At 36.1% G+C, this 27,176-nt stretch overlaps 2 protein-coding genes and 1 long non-coding RNA gene across 5 annotated transcripts in view; 1 reads left to right on the plus strand and 2 right to left on the minus strand.

Annotated features, from left to right (window-relative positions):
• LOC110789673 (pentatricopeptide repeat-containing protein At3g26782, mitochondrial) overlaps positions 1 to 16,185 on the plus strand; it is a 56,961-nt gene extending 40,776 nt beyond the window's left edge. Inside the window, exons 3-4 of one of the 2 annotated variants that reach the window (XM_056833666.1) lie at positions 13,455 to 14,015; positions 14,144 to 16,185. In XM_056833666.1, coding sequence (XP_056689644.1) covers positions 13,455 to 14,015; positions 14,144 to 15,187 — 1,605 coding nt within the window. In that variant the 3' untranslated portion in view covers positions 15,188 to 16,185. Of the gene's footprint in view, positions 1 to 10,287; positions 14,016 to 14,143 lie in introns of those variants that run through there. The other variant, XM_021994375.2, reaches the window with a different exon arrangement.
• Positions 15,429 to 16,827, minus strand: LOC130464206 (uncharacterized). 2 transcript variants are annotated; one of them, XM_056833668.1, is made up of 3 exons: positions 16,469 to 16,827; positions 16,347 to 16,393; positions 15,429 to 16,147 (listed from the first exon to the last, which is right to left on the minus strand). In XM_056833668.1, the coding sequence occupies exons 2-3, from the start codon at positions 16,387 to 16,389 to the stop codon at positions 15,525 to 15,527; spliced, it is 666 nt and encodes a 221-aa protein (XP_056689646.1). In that variant the 5' UTR covers positions 16,390 to 16,393; positions 16,469 to 16,827; the 3' UTR covers positions 15,429 to 15,524. The 2 variants fall into 2 exon arrangements, with proteins under 2 accessions (XP_056689646.1, XP_056689645.1); XM_056833667.1 differs by lacking the exon at positions 16,347 to 16,393.
• Positions 16,828 to 22,005: 5,178 nt separating this feature from the next.
• LOC110789667 (uncharacterized) lies at positions 22,006 to 23,411 on the minus strand. Its single transcript, XR_002533651.2, has 2 exons — positions 23,004 to 23,411; positions 22,006 to 22,296 (listed from the first exon to the last, which is right to left on the minus strand). It is a non-coding gene; the product is annotated as an uncharacterized lncRNA (long non-coding RNA).
• Between the last annotated feature and the right edge of the window lie 3,765 nt (positions 23,412 to 27,176).

The following is a 27,176-nucleotide window of genomic DNA, read 5'->3' on the forward strand; positions in this document are numbered from 1 at the left end:
AGCTAATAAGTATTTTAGTTTCATAAAATGTACATGATTCTTATAGATATATAAGAAGTTTAGTGGGAGTACATAAAAACTTATTTGGTCCTATGTGTATCACACACATATCTCTCTATTGTGAAATAACATTCAAATGCTAAATACTTAGATTTGAGATTATTCATCAATGACGGACCAAGGCGAAACTTAGTACATACTGGGTATTAAGATCTATTTACAAAGATCTTATGATATTGTTTTGGATTAAGTAATGGCATTTACTAAATCAAACACGAAAGACTCCATTGGAGATATTCGACCCATATGAATAAATCTAAGTAAAGGATGTTTGAACTATGTATAAGCATTTACTAAGTTAAACATCAAAGAATCTAAGTAAGATTCTTAAACCTATATTATATGTCAAAGAATTTAGCTGGATTTAGTATCTACTGAAACTAGATGAGCTAAAGTTACATGAATAGAATTCAATTGGGAATTATTCTGCAAAAGAACTTATCATGTATGATATAATATGAGGATCGCCAAAAACGTATTGTATGACTTTAGCCATGACGAACATATACCAATCTCTATTGATCTAAGTAAAGATCAACTAGTTTGAGATCAAGAATACTTATGGTACTTGAAAAGGTACATAGGAATAGTTCTTGAATTCAAGGAAATAAAGATATGCTAAATATTGATGCTACACGCATAAACACTGGCAAAGGATCAAGTAAGACCCTTTGGAGTTAACCATTGATAAGGACGAGCTATATAGCATCGTGTTTTGAAATGGCAACATGGATTGGAGACCATGAGTTGTTGCGTGGGAAATTAAAATAATAATTTCTATGTTCTAAGATATAGTTGAAGAGTCTTCCACATATCTATGAACTGCTTGGATAGGTAAATCCAAACAAAGCATCACTAGCAACCTATACAGTTGAAGTAAAAATGATTATTGCCTAAGAAGCAATAAAACAGGGTTGTTTAAAGTTCTTCACTGAACTTGGGTAGATCACCTATCTGCTGGCTTGATGGTTCTTCATTGAAAAATGCGTAGAACCACTCTTGAAGCAAGAAAAACGTCTGCTAACTTGATGGTTCTTCATTGCAAAGTGAGTAAAACCACCATCGAAGTAAGAAAGACTAGATCACATAATAAACAAACTCGAAAAGATCTTATCATCATATCTCGAAGAACATTCGATGAAAAGGATATTAAGATTGGCAAAGCATGATAACTAAACCTATGCAACAAGTGAGAAGCAACACTCACATTGTAGCACTGGAAATCAAGCATAGCTTTGAATTCCATGAATTGTTTTAGAAGATGGGTTTGAGGCCCATGGTTATAAAACATTGGGGTTGAACATTTATCATATATGAAATGTATTTTCATATTCCATTTAATCTTGGTTTAGTATTAAATGATGAGTCCCTTCAAATTTGACGATATATTCAAGATAGACTGTCAGGACCAGTCCTGTGACTAAGAAATGTCTATCAAGTGAACTTGAAAGTCAAAGGTTGAAAATGGTCCCTATTCGGAGTTTTCTATAAAATTGGACGCATAGAAAACGTTAAACGATTAGAATGCAAGATGACTAGTAGTTCTGTTTCTTGAACTATGTGGACATGGCAATGTTATAATCATTTGCATAGATACTTACTTTGGGAAGACTAGTATCGGACAAGACCTATGAAACTTTACTGTAAGAGATGAAAATCTGTCATAAGTAAATTTCATTAAATTATTAGACACTAAATCCTCAATACCTGAGTGATTTGAGATTACTTGTTTGAGAACTGGTTGCTTTGACGTTGACCAACCGTCGCACCGTAAAAGGAGGCTATAAAGGCAACGCTCAGGTAATCACCTATCAAACGAAGTCTAATCTCAAGATCGCAAGATTGGGATTGTCCTCCCATAAATCGGGATGAGATGCTTAAAAGTTGTACAAGGCCACTCGGAGAGCTAGAAACTGTGAAATGCATGGCCGTGCTCGGATGAATCATAGGCTATGATTATCTGTTTATTTGATCAGTTGAACTCTGAAACCGAGGAACACCTCTGGACATAATAAGGATGACAACTCTTACCTTATGTTCAAGAGCAAGCATCGAGCGACAAAGGAATTAGGAAATGCACACTTGTCCCTAAGGACAAGTGGGAGACTGAAGGAAATAATGCCCTTGGTCCAAGTATGCATTCTATGTTAAGTCTAATAAATGCGGTTCAGTATTAATTAACAAGTTAATAATTCAGTGAGATCAAGTGAGCTGAATGCCTAGCTAGAGGCCGCTTCAGTTCAAGTGGAATTAATGATATTAATCCACAGCTTACTCTTGACTGAACCCGTAGGGTCACACAAATAGTACGTAAACGGATCAAGTATTTAATAGCATTAAATACTCCATCTATGAATATTCGGAACCGACGGATCTTGGTTTCAGTGGGAGCTAAGATCGTCACAGGCAAGGAATGAATACTCCGGAAACGATAATATTGCCGGAAACGGAAATATAGATCGTATCGGAAATATAAATATTATCCAAGTCGTAGATGTTGCCGGAAACGGAAACATGGTACGTGTCGGAAAATATTATCGGAAATGGAAATATTGCCAGAATCGGAAATATTGCCGGAAACGGAAATATTGTCAGAATCGGAAATATTACCGGAATCGGAAAATAATTCCGGAAACGGAAATATTAAATATTTGTTCGAAACGGAAATTAATTCCGGAATCGGAAATATTAAATATTGTTCGTATCGGAAATGAATTCCGGAATCGGAAAATTTAATCGGAAGCGCATCGTACGAATAAGCATCGGACGAGGCCTGCCGGACGAGGCCCAGCACGAAGCCAGGCCATCGCCCAGCAAGCCAAGCGCGCCGCACAAACAGCCACGCCAGGCCCAGCGCAAGGCCAGGCCCAGCAGGCTGCGCGCAGCACGCAGCGCGCACAGCGCGCACAGCACGCGCAGCGCACAGCGCGCACAGCACGCGCAGCGCGCAGCGCGCGCGGGCGCTGAGTGGGCTGCTGCTCGCGCGCACGCATGGGGCCCATCGTGGCTGCCGTGCGTGTGTGTGCAAGTGTTTGTGTTCGTGCACGTTTCCTAAAACATGCAGAGTTCGGTTAATGATTAAATTCCTAATTCTATTTGATAAATTAATTAAATTAGAGTTCTTGTAGGATTCTAGGTTTAATTAATTTGTATCTGAATAGGATTTCGATTCCCTTTCCATACCGCTATAAATATGAGGCTAGGGCTCACAATTTATAATAGAAGTTTCAAAGTATTCAAAGTGAGTTTTTGAGAGAAAAATTCAGTCACACATTTGCCTATAAAGTGCCGAAAATAATAGTACCTTAAGGGCGATTCTAGTTGGTCAATCTTAAGGCGGATCCGGACGTGCTGTGGACTATCTACGGAGGGACGACACTTGGAGTCCTAAAGACTTGTTCTTGTTCGGTTCGGGCGCAGCTAGGGAAGGCACGCAACAAAGAGTATGCATCTAATCTATGCTAAATGATTATGTGTAAATAATATGTTTTCCTGGGTTTATGGTTTTTTCCGCATGATTTATGAATTGTCATATGTATCATAACCTAACACTTGTTACACAACAACACCATATCCTATCAAAGATAGTAGGACAATCCATTCTTGAAATCTATGAACACTCACTTTGATTCATAGTACGCCCAATAACTGCTTTTATAGCCTCCTTTTACGGTGCGACGTTTAGCTAGTATCAAAGCGAACTAATTCTCAAACGAGAAGACATAATCGCTCATGTTCTGAGGAACGGTTTCTAATCACCATTAATGAGAACTACCTATGACATGACTTTAATCTCTTAAAGTGTTCTCATGGTCAATCCGATACAAGATCCAATAAGTATCTATGCAAAAGATTCTGACATCCAGTCACTCTAGTTCAAGAAACAGAACTAAGTAATCTACTTGCAATCTAATCTTCATTAGTCATTGGTCGTCCACCTTTCAATGACCTGGATTAGGGATCCTTTGTGACTTCAATATTCAAGTTCACTTATGGGTGTTTCTTTGTCGAAGAATCCATCTTGACATCCCATTTGAATGATTTGAATCACATGGACTTATCATTTAATTCTAAACCAGAATTAAATGAAAATGAAATAAATAAATTTCATAAATGATAAATGTTTAAACCAAATGCTTACCAATTTGTGGGCCTCTGACCCAAAATCAAGCATTTAACGTTTTACAGATATAGGCCTTTCACCCAATACTTAAAACATTCATGGAACACAAACTTGATCCATATCTGCATATGAATGTTGTGTATCATTCAATGCAGAGGTTTAGTTTATCATACTTTGCTATCCTTAGAATCTTTTCTATCGAAAGCCTTTCGATGTAAGATGAAAATATCTTTGAATATGTTTCTAGAATGATCTAGTCTTTCGTTGCTGTTTAGAATGATAATCATATCTAAAATAGAAAATCATCCAGGTAGCAGACTTGTGATCAACCTGAGTTCACTGAAGAACTCCCACTAAAAACAATTCCCTTTTATTGCTTCTTAGGCAATAATGAATTCATTTCAATTATGTACAATTTCAAATGATTCTTCCTTTTTGGAATACTCCAACCAGTTCACATAGATGTGGGAGATACATCTTTCAACTGAGAATTTGGAAACTAACCATTGATTCAGTTTCCCATGCATCACATATGGTTTAGAACCTATGTAACCACCTTTTAATCACGACACCTAATTGCCCGTGTTTGTTTGTGGTTTGCCTACCAACAAGATTCAACTTTTGCTTAGGCAAATGAATTTAGCATCAAAACTTTAGTTATCTTCACTTCCTCTTATCAAGTGCTCATCCTACATATCCAAATGTATTGGATGTTCTTGATACTGTTCCAATGATCTTTGATCCAGATCCATAGAGATTGGTATAAACTCGTCACGATCCAATGTTCACGAGTTATCTCTGCGATCTATATATCACATTATACATGATTGATTTTAATGCAAAAACCATTCGCATTTTAAAATCCATCCATGTAACTTTTAGCTTCATTCTGTTTCAAGAGACACTGAATCTTGCTAAAATCTTGGCATTGCCATGTGATATAAGGTGAAGGCACCTCTTCAAGATCCTTCATGCTTAACTCTAGTGATAACAGCCTAGCTTTATACTTAGTTAAAGCATTCATAACTTAGACTTACTCATATGGGTTGAGAGTCTCTTTTGAGTCTCCTATTGTGTTTGATTTAGTAATTACTTTTACAGAATCCAAACAACGCTTTAGATCCTATCCAATAGATCTTTAACCCAGTATGTTCTAAGTTTCGCCATGGTTCTAATATTGACAAATACTTTCAAATCTAACCATTTAGAATTTGAATGTCATTTTTAATACAGAGATATGTATCTCATATATAGAACAAATAAGCTTGACCGAGCTCCCACTAAACTCCTCATCTATAAGATGATCCATATTTTCATAAAGCTATGATTGCTCAATAGCCTTTTAGACAAATATGGTCCAATTCCCACTTGCATGCTTTAATCTACGAATAGATTTCTTAAGCTTGCTCTTTTATCTAGCATCCAAAACTTTTTACATTGTGTGATGTACACAATTCCTTTCTACAAGTCCAATTGAGTAAGGTGTTTCGTTTTCTAATTGCCATATTGCCATATGCAATGATTGCTAGATTTATCCAAAATAGTTCAAGCATTCCGACTTGGTGAAAAGGATTTCAACATTATCAACGCCGTGAAGTTATTTTGCAATCTTTAACCACCAATCTAGCTTCTCTTCAGTACGTGTATACAATATCATCTCTGTATGTTTTGAAAACATGTTTGCAACCAATGGGAGTAAACCCTTTATGCAAATCAACGTTGTATGTTTAGAAAACATGTTTACAACCTATGGGAGTGAACCCTTTATGCAATCAACGTTCTATGTTTAGAAAACATGTTTGCAACTAATGGGAGTGAACCCTTTATGCAAATCAACCAAATCATAGATTTGATTCTTTAAGATGAAGATATTTCGGATAAAATGGCATCAAACCATTTTGTATGGCCTCGAACCATACTTATGTTTCTGATGGCCTCAAACCATACTTAGGAATTTTTAATTCGTCGTAGCTAACCTGTAAGTCGTATGTTCTTGAAGCACTTTCCAAAGTCTTCACAGTTTTCATTCCTCAAGATATCTATGTATCTATCTTGGTTGAATTCTATTCCTTATACGATTTACCTAGGTATTGAACATCAAACGTTAGTGTCTATAAAGACATTACTCAAGTCCTTTGAGTATTAGGATTCTCTTGAAGCACTTCTAAAGTCTTCCTGAAGCTCTTCCAAAGGCTTCTAAGTACGGAGCTTTTCCAAAGACTCCTAAGTATCCTACATTTGTGTGTTGCTTGACTCGAAGTCCATTCGAGGTCATTTTTCTCCCACTTGCCTTTTTGGAAATATGATGGTTTCCTAAAAGACATTACTTAAGAAACAACCATATGTTCTCAGATTTGTGGTAGAATCAATACCTTTTGTTTCTAGCTATGAGTCGCTCATAAAGAAACATATATCTATCCTTGAGTTTGTTTGATGTAAACACTAACTCCCACTGGGTTTGACAACCCTAGATATATATGTACTGAAAAGATGTACTGAACCGAAGTTCAATCCTTATGACATCTTATCCTTAGCTTTTGACAACTTTGTTTAGTGTGATAGTCACTTGAGAGTATCATTTAGAAACTATATAGGAAAATAGTCGTGATTATCGTTAATCGAAATAGATTCCGATTTCTCCATTTGGACATACCATATTCTTATGGACCTTCGATTGTTATAATGCCATATAAACAAACTAGATAATCTTTCTTGGCTCATGCAAACATCACCTTGATCCTAGCCTAGATGTTCCAAAATTCTTGCCAAGTTGATTTTATACCCTTTTGTGAATTACATTGAAGTATTTCACATATTTCACTTTGAGTAAATATAGCCAAATTTTCTCAAATTCTTGTGAAATAGGTAGGTCATAAAATCCATCTTTGGCCCATGAACTTCATTGTCTAGAAACTTCTAACAATAGTCCATTTCTATGTCATGTTCAACAAGCAAGACCTACGTGTCTTATGTTAACCAACTTTCAGAAATCCATGCCATGGAATCTTAGAATGTTGACTTGTTGATATGGTCGTATGACATTGCCAAAGATATGTGGAACACAAATCAAAATGTTTGATTTGAACCTTCTGAAGTTTGAGTGTGAAGAGATTCGTTTGTTTATTAATCAATCATATGACTCAACCCTTAAATGACCATTTCATTCAAATAAACACACAACGAATGTTTTTGTTTACTTTGAATGTGAGTCTTTCCGTTGTCCAAACAGAAATTGATTATGATGATTAATGGAACATAATACCATTAAGTTCCAGCCTTTAGAAGGACTTTTAAACAAACTGTTAGGTTATGATACATATGAATAAACATAAATCATGCGGAAAAACCATAAAGCCGGGAAACATATTATTTACACATAATCATTTAGCATAATTCAGATGCATACACTTTGTAGCGTGCCCTCCCTAGCTGCGCCCGAACCGAACAAGAACAAGTCTTTAGGACTCCAAGTGTCGTCCCTCCGTAGATAGTCCACAGCACGTCCGGATCCGCCTTAAGCTTGACCAACTAGAATCGCCCTTAAGGTACTATAAATTTCGGCTAATAGGGCAAGTGTTTGTGGATGATTTTTGCTTGAAAATCTTATCTTTGAATACTTCAAATCTCAATGTAAATATGTGACCTTAGGCACCTATTTATAGAGTTATGGAAAAAGACTTGGAATCCTATTAGGGTACTAATTTATTTAATTAGAATCTTATTAAAACTCTATTAAACAAATTCTATCTTTATTAGGATTAGGATTTAATCATAGAACAAATTCCATTAGCTTTAGGATTTGTATTGAAACACAAACGTTGCACGAGCACGAGCATCGCACAAACCCGCGCAGGCCTTGCGGCCCACACGAGCTGGCGCTGCTCGCAGCCCACGAGCATCAGCCCGCGCGCGCCATGCCTTGCTAGGCCTGGTCTTGTGCTGGGCCTGGCGCGGCTGGCGTGTGTTTGTTGCGCTTCGGCTTGTTGGGCGATGGCCCGGCTTCGTGCTGGGCCTTCGTCTGGCAGGCCTCGTCCGATGCTAATTCGTACGATACGCTTCCGATTAAATTCTCGATTCCGGAATTCATTTCCGATACGAACAATATTTAATATTTCCGATTCCGGAATTAATTTCCGTTTCGAACAAATATTTAATATTTCCGTTTCCGGAATTATTTTCCGATTTCGATAATATTTCCGATTCTGGCAATATGTCCGTTTCCGGCAATATTTCCGCAATATTTCCATTTCCAATAATATTTTCCGATACGTACCATGTTTCCGTTTCCGGCAACATCTACGACTTGGATAATATTTATATTTCCGATACGATCCATATTTCCGTTTCCGGCAATATCATCGTTTCCGGAGTATTCATTTCTTGCCTTTGACGATCTCAGCTCCCACTGAAACCAAGATCAGTCGATTCCGAAAATCCATAGATGGAGTATTTAATACCATTAAATACTTGATCCGTTTAAGTACTATTTGTGTGACCCTACGGGTTCAGTCAAGAGTAAGCTGTGGATTAATATCATTAATTCCACTTGAACTGAAGCGGCCTCTAGCTAAGCATTCAGCTCACTTGATCTCACTGAATTTATTAACTTGTTACTTAATACTGAACCGCATTTATTAGACTTAACAGTAAATGCATACTTGGACCAAGGGCATTATTTCCTTCACAAATATGATGACCCTACAATTAATGTAGCACAACTTTGCTTCATTTCCCACTTGTAGGTGAATAACCAGACTTAGCTCCCGGAATTTGAGTTATTAACAAGAGTTTGTTAGGTTATGATACATATGACAAAACATAAATCATGCGGAAAACCTTAATGCCCGGAAACATATTATTTACACATAATCATATAGCATAATTTAGATGCATACACTTTGTAGCGTGCCTTCCCTAGCTGCACCTGAACCGAACAAGAACAAGTCTTTAGGACTCCAAGTGTCGTCCCTCCGTAGATAGTCCACAGGACGTCCGGATCCGCCTTAAGCTTGACCAACTAGAATCGCCCTTAAGGTTCTAAGAATTTCGGCTAAATAGGTTGCAAGTGTTTGGCTGATTTTTGCTTCAAAATCTTACCTTTGAATACTTCAATGTTGTGTATAAATTTGTGACCCTAGGCCCTATTTATAGAGTTATGGAAAAGGACTTATAATCCTATTAGAATACTAATTTAGTTTAATTAGAATCCTGCTAGGACTCTATTAAATAAAATTTATCTATTAGGATTAGGATTTAATCATATGACGAATTCCGATAGCTTTAGGATTCGTATAGCACACACGCACACACGCAAGCCTGAAATTAAAATTTATAATAATTATAATATTCAAAATTAAAATCCGAGAAAACAATTTAAATTATTAATTTTAAATTTAATTAAAATTATTTCCGAACTGAAATTTTAAAATTAAAAACAAAACGTATCAATCATCGCAAGACGAGGCACTTGGGCTTGCGCCCAAGCCCCATCGAGCTACGAGGCCCATTGCCCCGTGCCATTGATCGTTGCCCATGGCTCGCACAGCGACATCGCACACACGCCCCATCGCCATGCATGCACGACTAGGCCTAGAGCCTTGCGTGCCGCATAGCTCGTTGCTCGCTGCATTCGTGGCTGCCTACCCTTCGGCAGGCTTGGTGCGTCGTGGCGCAGCGCACTGCTGCCCACACGCATCATGCTTAGCGTTGTGTTCCCACTGCCCTCGCCCATCGCCTAGCATGCACGACTAGGCCTAGAGCCTTGCGTGCCGCATAGCTCGTTGCTCGTTGCATTCGTACCGCACGGGCGACGAGCTCCCTTGCTCGTCGTCGCGTGCCGCACTATACAACACCCCTTACGGGTAACACGTAGCTTCCTTTGCTTGTGCGTGCAACATTTATGAGCGTTTTCATAAAATTTAAAATTTTTAATTTAAAATTAACGACAAATTAATATATCATATTAATTTCATAATTTTAGGGCGAAAAATCGAAAATTTATTAATCAATTAATTTCCGATTAACATGGATTCAAATCTAGGTCATAAAAATTTAAAATTTAACATAAATTAACAATTTTTATGGTGGATTTTAATCATGGATACCTAATTAAATTATTAATTAATTATGAAAAACAAATCAATTCTAAATTATTCGAATTTCAACAAATTAATCATAATTACAAATTAGGTTGTATAATTAACAAGTCTAGGCATTCAAATTTGTTAAACATATACTGTAGGTCAATCTAAAACTCAAGATTTATCAACAAGAATCGCAAATATTCAATTTAACATCTTAAATTTACAAACTTTTGCGTTCGAAAAACTAAAACCTCCAAAAAGTCATAGTTAGGCTTCGAATTTGGGAATTCTGGGTTCGGCCGAAAAACGCTATTTTTGTCAAAATTTTAGAATGTCTTTTACATGCGGAATTGACACAAAAATCACTCGATTTGGATGAGTAACGAAAAAACTGCCGAAAAACTGCGTACATATAATTAAATAAACGCAATTTGCAATTACTTAACAATTACAAAAATTAATCACCCCTTTTAATTCCTTGCAAATTTGTATAATTTAACCATGTTTATGCAATTTAGATTATGAAAATAATAAGAGGCTCGTGATACCACTGTTAGGTTATGATACATATGACATAACATAAACCATGCGGAACACCTTAATGCCAGAAAACATATATAATTTACACATAATCATATAGCATAATTTAGATGCATACACTTTGTAGCGTGCCTTCCCTAGCTGCGCCCGAACCGAACAAGAACAAGTCTTTAGGACTCCAAGTGTCGTCCCTCCGTAGATAGTCCACAGCACGTCCGGATCCGCCTTAAGTTTGACCAACTAGAATCGCCCTTAAGGTTCTAAAAATTTCGGGTAAATAGGTTGCAAGTGTTTGGCTGATTTTTGCTTCAAAATCTTAACTTTGAATACTTCAATGTTGTGTATAAATTTGTGACCCTAAGCACCTATTTATAGAGTTATGGAAAAGGACTTATAATCCTATTAGAATACTAATTTAGTTTAATTAGAATCATGCTAGGACTCTATTAAATAAACTTTATCTATTAGGATTAGGATTTAATCATATGAAGAATTCCGATAGCTTTAGGATTCGTATAGCACGCATGCACACAGCGCCCAAGCACCGCACGCCCATGCGCAAGCCTTGCGGCCCACGCACTGCGCACATCGCTGAGGCCCACTTGCTCGCAGCCCATCGCTAAGCTCGCGCGCGCCAAGGCTTGGCTGGGCCTGACCTTGCGCTGGGCCTGGCCTTGCGCTGGGCCTGGCCTTGCGCTGGGCCTGGCCTTGCGCTGGGCCTGGCCTTGCGCTGGGCCTGGTTGAGGCTTGGCGTGTTATTGGATGTGTGTGGCTTGCTGGGCGATGGCATGGCTTCGTGCTGGGCCTTCGTCTAGCAAGCCTCGTCCGATGCTAATTCGTACGATACGCTTTCCGATTAAATTCCCGATTTCGGAATTCATTTCCGATACGAACAATATTTAACATTTCCGATTCCGGAATTAATTTCCGTTTCGAACAAATATTTAATATTTCCGTTTCCGGAATTATTTCCCGATTCCGATAATATTTCCGATTCCGGTAATATTTCCGATTCCGGTAATATACGATTCCGATGCAAGGTCGTATCGTATAATACGTTTTCCAAACTAATTCCCGAAAAGCTATTAAATGAATTTCCGATTCATTTAATCCGTTGATCTGTTACGTGTCATTGGTGTGACCTTGTAGGTTCAGTCAAGAGTAAGATGTGAGTTCAATATCCATTAGAACTCACTGATCGGAAGCATTGTTCCAGCTAGCTGTTCCGATCACTTGATCTCACTTAATTAATTGTTCGCAATTAATTTGAACCTTGGTATTAGAGTTAATGCACCTTGGGTGAAGGACATATTTCCTTCATAGAATATCAATTACCCACAAGGATCACCTCCAAGACAATCAACCAAACAATACAACTCCAATTGACCACAAATAATCCACCAAACAAATAACCTAACAATCAACCAATAATGGACAGCAACAATAATCAAATGCGAAGAACAAAATGCAATCAACAACACACGAATTATACGTGGAAAACCCCTTCGATGTGAAGAGTAAAAACCACGGGACTTGTGAGGAGTCCACCCTTGTCACCTTCTCTTATTATGATAAAATTGAGGGAAAAAGAACCCAAATCAGACATACAAAGTTTCACAACCCACCAACACTTCCATACATAAGAGATCAACAATTAAGAGATAAGAGATGAAGAATATCACCCAAAAACGTAGGTTCTGTCCAGCAGCGACCACGGACAAACCAGAGCTCAAAACGACGATCCAACTGTTCAAAATGAGGCCCTATGTATCCTCAACAAGCTGACAAAAAATCAGCACGATCCGACCATTCAATCTCCGGCAAACAGAAGTTTTCTGATGGCTGCCCTGAAAACTACGAACACTTTCTTCTCTTTCTCTCCTCTCCTTTTTTAGTGTGTGTTTAGATCTGATTTCTCACTCAGCCAACCTAACTTCTCTTAGGTCATAACTAAACATAAAAAACACTCCAAGACTTCTAACATAAGCCAACCAATTTAGCCCCAAGTGGACTAAAAACATAACCCAATATTTTGGGCTCACAAACACAAGTCAAATTACTTACTTGTACAACGGCTGGACCCACAACAGACATGCCCTCAGGGGTAACCTATGCAAAGGAAAATTGAACACCTCTTCCCGCGCATTACTAAACTACAAAACTTCGCTGAGTACCCATTTAATTTTTCAAACTCAGAGGTACCAAAAGCACCTAAATTCCTCAAATATTTAACTGAATGAATGAGGATTTCTTCTCAATATCGCTCAATTATCTTGAGCATCAAACATAGCTTAAAACCCAGAATTAATCTCCATTATTGCTGTTTTTATTCATCATCTCCTAATTCCAACCTCTTGACATTGTTCAACCAATACGTTGATCCTACCAATGTGCACTCCTGGAACTCGGTCATCGCCGAGCTGGCTCGAAGCGGTGATTCTGTCGAAGCCCTTCGAGCCTTCTCGTCGTTGCGAAAACTCTCTCTGTTCCCCAACCGCAACACATTTCCTTGTACAATAAAGTCTTGTTCTTCTCTCAATGATCTCTTATCCGGCCGACAAGCCCACCAGCAGGCTTTTGTGTTTGGGTATGATTATGATCTTTTTGTGTCCTCTGCTTTGATTGATATGTACTCCAAATGTGGGCAGATATGGAATGCACGCAAGCTGTTCGATGAAATTCCTCAAAGAAATGTTGTGTCTTGGACGTCGATGATCACTGGTTGTGTCCAGAATGATGAACCCCATGAGGCATTGTTGCTTTTTAATGAGTTTTTGGCTGAGGAAAGTGAGATTGAGGGAGAGAAGGAGGGTTTTTCTGTGGATCAAGTTGCTTTGGTTTCGGTATTATCAGCTTGTGCGAAGGTTTCAAATAAGGTTGTGACCGGAGGGGTTCATGGGCTTTCCGTAAAACGGGGTTTTGATGGGTTTATGGGAGTGGGGAATACTTTATTGGATGCATATGCTAAGTGTGGGGAGCTGGATATGTCAAAGAAGGTGTTTGATGGGATGGCAGAGAAAGATGTCATTTCTTGGAACTCTATGATTGCGGTGTTTGCACAAAATGGATTGTCAACTGAAGCTATACAAGTGTTTCATGATATGGTGAATGGTAGTGGTGTTATATGTAATGCAGTGACATTGTCTGCTATTCTGTTGGCTTGCTCTCATGCTGGGGCTTTGCTACATGGCAAGTGCATACATGATCAGGTATTCCAATTGATTAGCTTTTGAAGTTCTGTTGGTTGATTTGCCCTATCTTAGTATTTATAACGTTTGTTGCTTTCTTATGAATTATATACAATATTTAACCCATGTTGCATTATATCATTACGCAGGTCGTTAAGATGGGCTTGGAACAGAATGTGTTTGTTGGCACTTCAATTATTGACATGTATTGTAAATGTGGTAAAGTTGTAAAGGCGAGGAGAGCTTTTGAGCGTATGAAGGTGAAGAACGTGAAGTCTTGGAGTGCAATGATAGCTGGTTATGGGATGCATGGGTATGCCAGAGAAGCACTAGATATTTTCTATGCTATGAAAAAGGTAGGGGTAAAACCAAATTATATAACTTATGTATCAGTGCTAGCTGCGTGCAGCCATGCTGGGCTTGTTGAAGAAGGATGGGAGTGCTTTGCAAGCATGAAAAAGGAGTTTGGTGTGGAACCTGGGGTCGAGCATTATGGTTGTATGGTTGATCTTCTTGGCCGTGCTGGTTCACTTGACAAGGCATATGATTTGGTCAAAGGAATGAAAGTTGAGCCTGATTTTGTGGTCTGGGGAGCTCTCCTAGCTGGGTGCCGGATGCATAAAAATTTAGAGCTAGCAGAAATATCGGCAAGGAAATTGTTTGAATTAGACTCGAGTAACTGTGGGTATTATGTTTTGCTTTCTAATATGTATGCTGATGCTGGAAGATGGGCAGATGTTGAGAGAATAAGAATTTTAATGAAGGAAAATGGGTTGGTTAAACCTCCTGGATTTAGCTTGCTAGAAGTGAAAGGAAAGGTTCATTTATTTTTGGTTGGAGATAAAGAGCATCCTCAGCATGAACAAATTTACGAGTACCTAGACAACCTATATATGAAACTGAAAGAAATTGGATATGTATCTGATAAGGCATCTGTTCTTCATGATGTTGATGATGAAGAGAAGGAATTCATCTTACGAGCTCACAGTGAGAAGCTTGCAGTTGCATATGGTATTATGAATACTTTTCCTGGGACTACAATCCATGTCATAAAAAACCTCAGGGTTTGCGGTGATTGTCACACTGTGATAAAGCTGATATCCAAAGTTGTAAACCGAGAGATTGTGGTAAGAGATTCTAAGCGTTTCCACCATTTTAAAGATGGGACTTGTTCATGTGGTGACTACTGGTAAATTGGTAATTCATAAAGGTTCTTCCTAGAAGGAAAGACTGGGCAATTTCATTATATTATGTGCACCGCAGAAATTATGGGTCTTACATGTTTGGAGGAGATAGTGGACATGAAATCTCGGTAGGATACTGCATACTGTTAAATTGACTGGAACTTTTGATGTCCGATCTCATTAGTTCTCGAGAGACTGGAACTTTTAAGCATTTGTAGGCTGACAGTATGTAAATACAAGGCAAATACCAAAGAAATAAGAAACTTGCTTAATATGTCGAATGTTCCAATAATTGAGGTTTATATGAGCAGTGCGTTATGGATTATTTACATGACATACTATAAATTTACGGAGAGCATCCTCTGAAGAACTTGTCTATAAGTATTGATTTCCTCCTTGGTGAACTCTCTTGGATGTGCTGTTTGTTACGATCAAAGTAACTTAGAGTACGCTGCAGTCTGTCATTTTCGACCCTCAACATCCTCACCTGATTTTGAAGCTTTATGATGGTCTCTCTCTTCTCAGAGTTTCTTCTGATCAACTCAACCTGCAGCTGTGTATTTTCTTCAACAAGCTTTGAAAATTTCAACTTCACTCCATCAGACCATACCATTTCTGGCCTAATGCTGCATCCATCTTTGGGTACTAAGTTATTCGAAGACCTCTTTATATTTTCAATATCAGTCATTGTGCCTTCACAATCAATATCCACATCTTCTACAATGGATTCAGGATTTGAATCAGTAGTCTCCAACTGAGAATCATCCATGTATTTCATGCTTGAAGGGGATGATGATGATTTTAAGCTTTCGTATTTCTCTGCTAAGGAGCGGTAAGATATGTAGAGATCTTGAACTGCTTTCTTCATTGTTTGTTTTTTTCTCAAACTTATTTCAGCATTTTTCAAGGGAGAATTATCATCATCATCTTCTAATAGATTCAGAATGACCTTTATTTTCTCATCCACACCTGTCAAACACTCAAAGAATTATAATATTTTCTCTTAATTTGTATCTAATCCTCGTTGATTCTTTGGAACATACTATTCAGAAGAATGGCAAATATTTTTAGGAGAAGCATACATATGTGAATTGTGATATGTCAAGTCATGATAATTGGAGATAGACAAAACCGTCTAATATCAAAATTCAAAAAGGGTTTTTCTTACAAATATTCTCCTGAAACACCAGCCTTCCATAGTGTATTTGCATATTCCTAACCAAATGGTGTAAATATAATTGAATCATCGGAATTAAAAAGAAACAATTATAGGAAAATAAAAATGTGTACCTGAGGCTGAGATAGTAGACTGAAACTGATGTGCGCAACTAGCAGGTTCCTCCGCAGGGGGTTTGATTATTTCGATCCTGCTGGACGTCATTCTGTCAAACGTTCAAAGAATGCAAACTTCTCGTCTCACTTTGCTCTTCGCTGTATATACCTAATTTTTCATATTTGAATGTTATTCACAAACCTTTAGTTATGCTTAATTTCCGTGCTTAATTTCTCCTACTTCCTATAATGCCTCTTTGATATCTAACCGTTGCCTTAATTGTCACCGTTTTGCCACTGGAATTGAGGTTTGAACTTCATATGCTATTTTGGCAGTTTTTTATTGGGTAAATAGTGGTTATTGAATATTGAAGGTATTTGTAATGTTCTTTTTTTTTTGTGGGAGGTTAGTGTGGAAACGTAATTTTCATGGTTTTCAAGAGGGTGACAATTGGATTCCATGCTTATTTTGAACTTAACTAGTTTTTGGATTCCAAAAGTACAAATTTTTTAAAAAGACCGTCTGACATGTCAGTCCATCTTACCCATGGGTTTGATTAATTTTTCGCGGGTCAATAACGTGGAGATGGGTCATGAATTTCGGGTCATATAAAAATGTAATCTCACCCATTTTAAACCCTAATTCATTTCCTCTCTCCTCCAAATCTCTCTGCCTCTCTCTCTTCAAAATCTCTCTGCCTCTCTCTCTCTTCAAAATCTCTCTCCTCCATTTTCGCCGGCATCAACGAAGGTGAAGGTGCAGCAACGAATATTTTGTGCTCAATTCAGGTTTTTTTTGCTTAGGTTTTTTATTTTTGAGCTTTTTTTATTAATTCTTTTGATTTTAATTTTTGTTTTTGGTTTCGATTAGGTTTTGTTGCGTTGGTGGTGGTGGCTGCGATGTTGGAGGATTTCAAGCGGTTGACGGTGGAGCAGCGCTTCGACTAGTGGTTGTTTGGTCGTTGTTGTTGCTCTTCTACTCTGCTGCTGCTGCCACCGTTTCTTCGTGTGGTGGCCGTTCTCGGTGGTGGCGGATAAGTGTTTATGGTTTCGAATGCGATGGCGATTCTTCGTCTAGAAACTAGGAGGCGGAGAAGAGGCGGAGGAGAGCCACGAGTTTGATGCTAGTCCCTGCTGGTGGCTGCGACGCGAACGAACGGAAGCTGCATAAGCCTTGCACCACCACAGTCGTTGTTGTTATTTTAATTAGTTTTATGTGGCGCCGAGTGTGGTGGTGCTGAGTATGGTGGTTGTGTGGTGTTCTTGGTGCAGAAACATTGCATCACCTCTGGTTCAAGGAGATTATTGATTTAGTTACATATTTGTTGTAATTAGTTAAGAAAAAAATTGTTTTAGTTATTCATTGTTTTAGGTTAGTAGTATTTCAATTTAATTATTCATTGTTTTAGTTAAGATTTTTATTGGTTTAGTTATATTTTACTTATATTTAGTTAATTAAATGCTTAACTAATTAGTTCGATTGATTAACTAATTAATTCCAGTGCTTAACTATATTGGTTTCCTTGTTTAATTAATTGGTTCAAATGCTTAACTAATTAGTTCGATTGAATAACTAATTAATTTCAGTGCTTAATTAATTCGTTTCATTGCTTAACTAATTCGTTTCATTGCTTAACTAATTGGTTCAAATGCTTAACTAATTGGTTCAAATGCTTAACTAATTGAATTTCAACGTTTCACTAATTGATTTAATTGCTTAACTAATTGGTACCAAAACTTAATAATTGAATTTGGGGCTTAACTAATTGAATATTAGGCTTAACTAATTGGTTCAATTGCTTAACTAATTGAATTTCAACGTTTCACTAATTGATTTAATTGCTTAACTAATTGGTACCAAAACTTAACTAATTGAATTTGGGCTTAATAAATTGAATTTTAAGCTTAACTACTTTAATATTAGGCTTAACTAATTGGTTCAAATGCTTAACTAATTAGTTCGATTGCTTAACTAACTGGTTCAAATGCTTAACTAATTGAATTTCAACGTTTCACTAATTGATTTAATTGCTTAACTAATTGGTACCCAAACTTAACTAATTGAATTTTGGGCTAAACTAATTGGTTCAAATGCTTAACTAATTGAATTTCAACGTTTCACTAATTGATTTAATTGCTTAACTAATTGGTACCAAAACTTAACTAATTGAATTTGGGCTTAATAAATTGAATTTTAGGCTTAACTAATTGAATATTAGGCTTAACTAATTGGTTCAAATGCTTAACTAATTGGTTCAAATGCTTAACTAATTAGTTCGATTGCTTAACTAATTGGTTCAAATGCTTAACTAATTGAATTTCAACATTTCACTAATTGATTTAATTGCTTAACTAATTGGTACCAAAACTTAATAATTGAATTTGGGGCTTAACTAATTGAATATTAGGCTTAACTAATTGATTTTCAACGTTTCACTAATTGATTTAATTGCTTAACTAATTGGTACCAAAACTTAATAATTGAATTTGGGGCTTAACTAATTGAATATTAGGCTTAACTAATTGGTTCAAATGCTTAACTAATTGAATTTCAACGTTTCACTAATTGATTTAATTGCTTAACTAATTGGTACCAAAACTTAACTAATTGAATTTGGGCTTAATAAATTGAATTTTAGGCTTAACTAATTGAATATTAGGCTTAACTAATTGGTTCAAATGCTTAACTAATTAGTTCGATTGCTTAACTAATTGGTTCAAATGCTTAACTAATTGAATTTCAACGTTTCACTAATTGATTTAATTGCTTAACTATTTGGTACCAAAACTTAACTAATTGAATTTTGGGCTTAACTAATTGAATGTTAGGCTTAATTAACTAATTGAATATTAGGCTTGACTAATTGGTTCAAATGCTTAACTAATTAGTTCGATTGTTTAACTAATTGGTTCAAATGCTTAACTAATTGAATTTCAACGTTTCACTAATTGATTTAATGGCTTAACTAATTGGTACCCAAACTTAACTAATTGAATTTTGGGTTTAACTAATTGAATATTAGGCTTAACTAATTGGTTCAAATGCTTAACTAATTAATTCCAATGCTTAACTAATTAGTTTCATTGCTTAATACTTGGTTCAAATGCTTAACTAATTAGTTCGATTGCTTAACTAATTGGTTCAATTGCTTAACTAATTGAATTTCAACGTTTCACTAATTGATTTAATTTCTTAACTAATTGATACCAAACTTAACTAATTGAATTTTGGGCTTAACTAATTGAATTTTAGGCTTAACTAATTGAATATTAGGTTTAACCAATTAGTTACATTACTTTAACTAATTCATTCCAAATTAGTTAAGCAATGAAACCAATTAGTTATACAATGAAATCAATTATTTAAATACTTTGACCATTTAGTTAAGAATTGAAACATATTTAATTTTAACTAAAACATATTTAATTTTAACTAAATGTCAAAAAATATAACTAATCCTCAAAATGGGGATCCCTTCACTAATTAGTTAATCAATCGAACTAATTAGTTAACCAATGATATCAATTAGTTAAGCAATCGAACTAATTAGTTAAGCATTTGAACCAATTAGTTAAGCAATGATACCAATTAGTTAAGCAATAAAACTAATTAGTAAACTGCTGAAACTAAACTAATTACCAATTAGTTAATCAATCGAACTAATTAGTTAAGCATTTGAACCAATTAGTTAAGCAATAAAATCAATTAGTTAATCAATCGAACTAATTAGTTAATAATTCGAACTAATTAGTTAATCAATCGAACTAATTAGTTAAGCAATGATATCAATTAGTTAAGCAATCGAACTAATTAGTTAATAATTCGAACTAAATAGTTAACCAATCGAACTAATTAGTTAAGCAATGATATCAATTAGTTAAGCAATCGAAATAATTAGTTAAGCACTAAAATCAATTGGTTAAACACTGAAACCAATTAGTTAATCAATGATAACTATTAGTTAAGCAACCGAACAAATTATTTAAATACTAAAACCAATTAGTTAAGCACTGAAATCAATGAAAATCAATTAGTTAAGCAATGAATTCAATTAGTTAAGCAATAACATCAATTAGTTAAGCAACCGAACCAATTAGTTAAGCAATGATACCAATTAGTTAAGCAATCGAACCAATTAGTTAAGCATTTGAACCAATTAGTTAAGCAATAAAACCAATTAGTTAATCAATCGAACTAATTAGTTAATAATTCGAACTAATTAGTTAATCAATCGAACTAATTAGTTAAGCAATGATATCAATTAGTTAAGCAATCGAACTAATTAGTTAATAATTCGAACTAATTAGTTAATCAATCGAACTAATTAGTTAAGCAATCGAACTAATTAGTTAAGCATTTGAACCAATTAGTTAAGCAATGATACCAATTAGTTAAGCAATAAAACTAATTAGTAAACCGCTGAAACTAAACTAATTACCAATTAGTTAATCAATCGAACTAATTAGTTAAGCATTTGAACCAATTAGTTAAGCAATAAAATCAATTAGTTAATCAATCGAACTAATTAGTTAATAATTCGAACTAATTAGTTAATCAATCGAACTAATTAGTTAAACCAATAATTCAATTAGTTAATCAATCGAACTAATTAGTTAAACCAATAATTCAATTAGTTGCGTTTTTTCTCAATTATTATTTTAGTTATAATTTTTTTGTATTTAGTTAAGAAATAAATAGTTTTAGTTATTTATTATTTTCAATTAGTTTTGAGATTGAAATCGGTTAGTTAATCAATAAAACCAATTAGTTAAGCAATATATTCAATTAGTTAAGCAATAAAACTAATTAGTAAACCGCTGAAACTAAACTAATTACCAATTAGTTAATCAATCGAACTAATTAGTGAAGCATTTGAACCAATTAGTTAATCAATCGAACTAATTAGTTAATAATTCGAACTAATTAGTTAATCAATCGAACTAATTAGTTAAGCAATGATATCAATTAGTTAAGCAATCGAACTAATTAGTTAATAATTCGAACTAATTAGTTAATCAATCGAACTAATTAGTTAAGCAATGATATCAATTAGTTAAGCAATCGAACTAATTAGTTAAGCATTTGAACCAATTAGTTAAGCAATGATACCAATTAGTTAAGCATTTGAACCAATTAGTTAAGCAATGATACCAATTAGTTAAGCAATGATACCAATTAGTTAAGCAATAAAACTAATTAGTAAACCGCTGAAACTAAACTAATTATCAATTAGTTAATCAATCGAACTAATTAGTTAAGCATTTGAACCAATTAGTTAAGCAATAAAATCAATTAGTTAATCAATCGAACTAATTAGTTAATAATTCGAACTAATTAGTTAATCAATCGAACTAATTAGTTAAGCAATGATATCAATTAGTTAAGCAATCGAACTAATTAGTTAATAATTCGAACTAATTAGTTAATCAATCGAACTAATTAGTTAAGCAATGAATTCAATTAGTTAAGCAACCATACCAATTAGTTAAGCACTTGAAGTAATTAGTTAAGCAATCATACTTAAAACTAAATACCACAAAAACATAACTAAATATGAGAAAACATTAACTAATTCAATTCATAGTGAAAACAAAAGACCACAAAAACATAACTAAATATGAGAAAACATTAACTAATTCATAGTGAAAACTAAAGACCACAAAAACATAACTAAATGTGAGAAATCATTAGCTAATCATAACTAAGAGTTCCACATACTAAAGTAAATTTTACATTTTGAGTAAGAACTCTCTCTCGACCTTCCAACTCTTTGATGTAACCGGTTTGTTGAGTGATCTGTTGAGCTTGTTTCTCTGTTAGACTCAGCAACCCCTCATTGTCTGACCTGCATTGAACCAAAACACTTTGTAATAACCATGGTTTAGCAAAACCAACATATACTGACAGTCTTCTTAGCATGCCGATGCAACTCAGCTACTGCGCAATGCCGACAATGGGCATCAGGGCATACTGCAGACTACTAACTTGGTTCTTTAGTTCTGCTTTCTTCGTCCTAGAAGAACGTTGTTGGAACTGGTTCAGAACACTTGAACAAATTGTCCTAGATTCAGGGGTTCTCACAGAAGTCTAACATGAGGGAATTGTCAAATACTGCAGACTACCAATTACCAAAATACTTCATGTAGTAAATGAGGAACATTTATCCTTTAACTGTTTTTAGACTAAATTCTAACCACAACTCCCACAAAGCTTAACTAAACAAATCAAATTGTTAACTAAATATGACCATGGATTAACTAATTCATACTTAAAACCAAACACCACAAAACATAACTAAATATTAGAAATCATATACTAATTTAATTCATAACAAAGAATGCCACATACTAAAATGTAGTATACTAAAGTACGACATATCAAAACTAAAATTAACAATAGATAACTAAAATGTAAATTTAATCAATAATTTCATGCATATTCGAATAATTTAAACGACATCAACGTAATTAAGAGATCTAAGATATGTGTGAAGGAACCGAAACCCTAGATCTGTGATTTGAGTGCGAAATTGAATATGAAAAATTTACTTACATGATCTCAAAGAAACGAAAACGATAGGGCTTCTTCACATCCCCGGTGGCTGGGAGGAGAGATCTCCGGCGAATGTGAGGATGGAGAGAGATCGGCGGCAAGATCGAATTAGCATTCGCACACTACCGTCGCACCTCCATCGTCTGATTTTCTTTGGATTTTGAGCAGAGGAACAAAGAGAGGAGAGGAGCTGGTGGTCTCCGTCGAGGAGAGGAGCTGGTGGTCTCCGGCGAGGAGAGATGAGTGCAGAGAGGAGAGAATCTGGAACGGAGGAAACGAAGAGGAGAGAGTAATTTTGAGACGTTGCAGCAGAAGAATGAGCGGAGAGAGGGTTTTTTTTTTATAATGCGCGTGAACTCACGCGCGCGTGGGCCAACAGACGGTCTGACAGGCGCGTGAGCGTCAGGCCGTCTGATAGGAAAGTTGCTGTTCCAAAAGACATTGCTACACATTATAAGTAACACGTTACGAATTATCAAATTATGTTTTGCTTGAATCCAAAAGTAATATCGCCCGTTTTAGTCATGTGTAGCCGCAAGTACTGCATTTATCATTATCGAGATCCTTAACAACATATTAATATCATCTCTCGCATATTCCAAAATCTTGCAATTTCTACAGCAACATACAATTCTTTGCTAAGACATCTCAATTGAGTCCAAGTCATGTATTGTCAATTTGGAAAAATCCTTTATTATGTAAACAAAGCCAAAGTTTTCCTATAATTAACGGTATTACATTAAAATTAAGACATTGAAATCTTCCCTCAAAAACTAAAGCATCGAACTCAAATAATCAAATAAGCAAAAAAATCAAAATGAGAAGTACAAAATTTTAACAATTGATATTGATATTTAGGAAATTAGAAGAGGAATTTTATCACAAGATTGGTAATCCTTTGTTCTAGATATTGGAGTATGATTAAAAAAAAGGAAAAATCTTATGAAATAGGGAAAAAATTCTTTCATTTATATGACCAACAAATAAAAAATAATTTGTACCTAGTGGATGACGTGCATAGCTACAATAGGGAAATGCTCCAAAATCATCCACGCCCTTTCTCCTATTACTCTCCATTTCATACCTTCTCCTTAAAGGAGAAAAAATTATATGGTTTATCAATAATACGAAAAGTTGATATAAGAACATTAATATGAAACTTTAAGCATGAATAAATCTTGAACTTTTGGCTTTGAGGTAGAAATGATTCTACCGAATTTGCCAAAGCCAATTAAATATAAATTGGGAAGGTAAAATCAAAATTAAGAATCGTAAATTGAGAACTAAAATATCCAATTATTTAAGTGATAGACTTTAAAGGAATTTATGGATGAAGTATGTTACAGGTAGAATATGAAGCCCAAGAGGCACTGTAATTAAAATATTAAATAGTGAATGTGAATAGCAAGAAATGCATTGAATCACTGACCACTTAAAAGAGAGTTGAAAAACACGTGACAAACAAAATAGTAGAGTGACACATGGCAACCAAAAGTAGACTGACAAATGGCAACCAAAAGTAGATTGACACATGGCAAAGAATGGTAATTAGTTTCGCTTTTTAAATACTAGGAATTGATGTGCTTTGACAACAAAAATGTTACTCCCTCCGTTTTTTTTGTTTGTTTTTGTTCTACTACGAGAAGTTCCCCCACCACCATCGGCGAGTGGACTAATCTCCCGTGGGAGTTTGCATGGGTACCTCGGTGGGAACATTCCTCCCAGTTGAGATTTTTTCCATACCCAAGGCTCGAACCCGAGACCTTGGTTAAGGAGCAAGAGACCCTTAACAACTCATGTCAACCTCAATTGGTTCCCTCCGTTCTTTTTTATTAGTTCCTTTTGGAAGATTTCCTTATTTATTTAACATTTACTAGTATGTGCCCATGATATTGCACGGATACCTGTACAAAGTACGGAGTATAAAAAAAACTCTTAAACGACTCTGTTAATTACAATATTTATCATTTGGCAATATCAAAACGTTTCTAAATATTATATGTCCCTTATGCTAAACATAAAACCAGAAGTAAGAAACTAAAAAAGTATCCAAAATAAGTTATAGATTCATGAGTGTCCAAAAAAGTGTGAACATATTGTCTACCTTCTCTAGCCCGAATAATCATAATCCGCAAATCTCAATATTCACATTGGTGTAGACACCTACTTTTGTCCCCATTTCCGAAAGGGAAGGTTCGATGATGAGAACATAAATCTCCACTTGGCAACGCATCTCCTATAAAATAACGAATCTCGATCACCCTTTTCATTTCACCCGAACCTGCTATTTATAGAAACCTGCTAAAAATAGTAACTGCCGTAACGGGTAGTTGCTAAAAGTGGCAAGTCATAAAAGATAGAAACCTGTCAGAATTAGGTGTTGCACTCCAACACAAATCCTAAAAGAGATAGAATTTGCAAGAGGAATCTTGTTCCTAGTATAATTCGAAAATAAGAGTTACGTATTAATTAGAGTTCGTAACGGGCCCAGACGCATTCTGTCCTAAAGTTAATACGCACTAAAAGACTCGGATAAGTCTCAAAGACTCCGTATTCCACGAGTCCAAATCTGACAAGGAAATACGGCCCAGACCCTATTTTCAACGCCTGGCTCTGGGCGCCGAAATCTTCGGCGCCCAGCCCTAGGCGCTGAAATTACCTGGGTACGTGTTCTCTCCTAATTCTTCTTGGATTAGTGCTCTAAAATTCTATCTTTCCACGAACTCTTTTCTATAAATACAACCCCAAATTCGACGTGAAACCAACACACAATTCATATTCTGAGTATTGACTCCAACCCCTAAGCCTAAGCCTCACGCTGCGAAATTGATCCCGCGTTCTGTCGCAATCGATCCAAAAATCGAACAGAACGTATCCTGTCCCTTGTAGCTGAAGAATTAAGCCCGGAAACTTGAGATTCGTTAAATAAAAGGAGAAATAGCAAAGCCAAAGTGGTTGGTTTTCTGAGAACCATGACGCACCTCTCAAGGGTGCGTCGTAATGTGTCCCTTCGCATGATTTAATCGCTTTCCTCGCCCTTTTATAAAACTGTTAAACTATTAAATCTGATTGTTCTATCACGCCTAATAAAGATAATATCTTGGACAATTGAACTATCATGCTAGGTCCCTTAAATCAATCTAAACAAGATAATCACGATCGATCTAGTATTATGTGTTGCATATTGCTAAAATCAATTCAGATTAGTTTAATACTTAACGCATGTCCCTTCAATTATTTATGCTGAGCTAGTAAGGATATCCTGCCTCTGGAGTTATCGAAGAGCGAGTACTCCTCTCGGTAGTTACAGTCCCCCGAACCCTCAATCTCTGCCCTGCGGGTGTACGTTGAGCGATCCCCACACCAGGGATCACAAGGGAACCTATGGCCGTCGTGGTCAAACATAATTGCACTCTCTTTATGTCACGATAACCGGGTTTTGTCAGTTTTTCTCATTGTCGTTTAAAACTGAATGGCGACTCCTATATTACTAGTCAATTGGGTGTAAACTCACAGGAAATCCAATTACACTTGATTTGACAAAAAGAAACGTCACGCCCACGAGGGACGAGGTCACGCATTAGCCTCGTGCTTTTTCGACCCCCTCACAGTGGCGACTCCACTGGGGATAGTGAAGGAAATACTCGTGCTCGTAGGTAATCAAAATAGCCGAAGGGTGAAACGATCCTACCCCACGTTTATTTCCCCATCAAGTTGGGACGACCTGAAAATCAGCATATTAATGTGAACGGACAGAACCGCATAACGAATCTTGGCTCCCTTGGATGTTTCATCTCGGGAGTTGGGACTGAGGATACCCATCGCCAACCGGGGGGTGCATACGCTTTGAATGTTGTCCACTCGGTACTTTTCGCTAGTAGTACACCCGCCCCAAACCCAATCGCTCGCCCACTAGGTCCCTCTCATTGGTGCATGCCCCCTTGGCTTACATCGTGATTGGCCTCTTGGGCGAAATTCGTCTGTTGAAGGCACTACCTCGACCGGGGTATGTGTTGGATCTGCGATAGAAGCGGTACCAAGCCGGCGCAAATACTACCCATAGAAGCCTATCATAAACTACATGACATATTATTATTTTGCCTCATGATGTAATGTTAGTTATGTGTAGCGAATTATGTGATTGTGTGTGACAAATAATGCTAGAAAACCAAC

This window comes from Spinacia oleracea, chromosome 6 (assembly GCF_020520425.1).
Source record: "Spinacia oleracea cultivar Varoflay chromosome 6, BTI_SOV_V1, whole genome shotgun sequence".
In the NCBI taxonomy this organism is placed as follows: Eukaryota; Viridiplantae; Streptophyta; class Magnoliopsida; order Caryophyllales; family Amaranthaceae; genus Spinacia; species Spinacia oleracea.

Excerpts from the sequence above, each read along its gene's own strand:
- LOC130464206 (XM_056833667.1), bottom strand. The coding sequence starts at position 16,559 with ATGACGTCCAGCAGGATCGAAATAATCAAACCCCCTGCGGAGGAACCT. Across the intron at positions 16,148-16,468 it reads GTCTACTATCTCAGCCTCAG|GTGTGGATGAGAAAATAAAG; the intron begins GTACACATTTTT and ends AGTGTTTGACAG.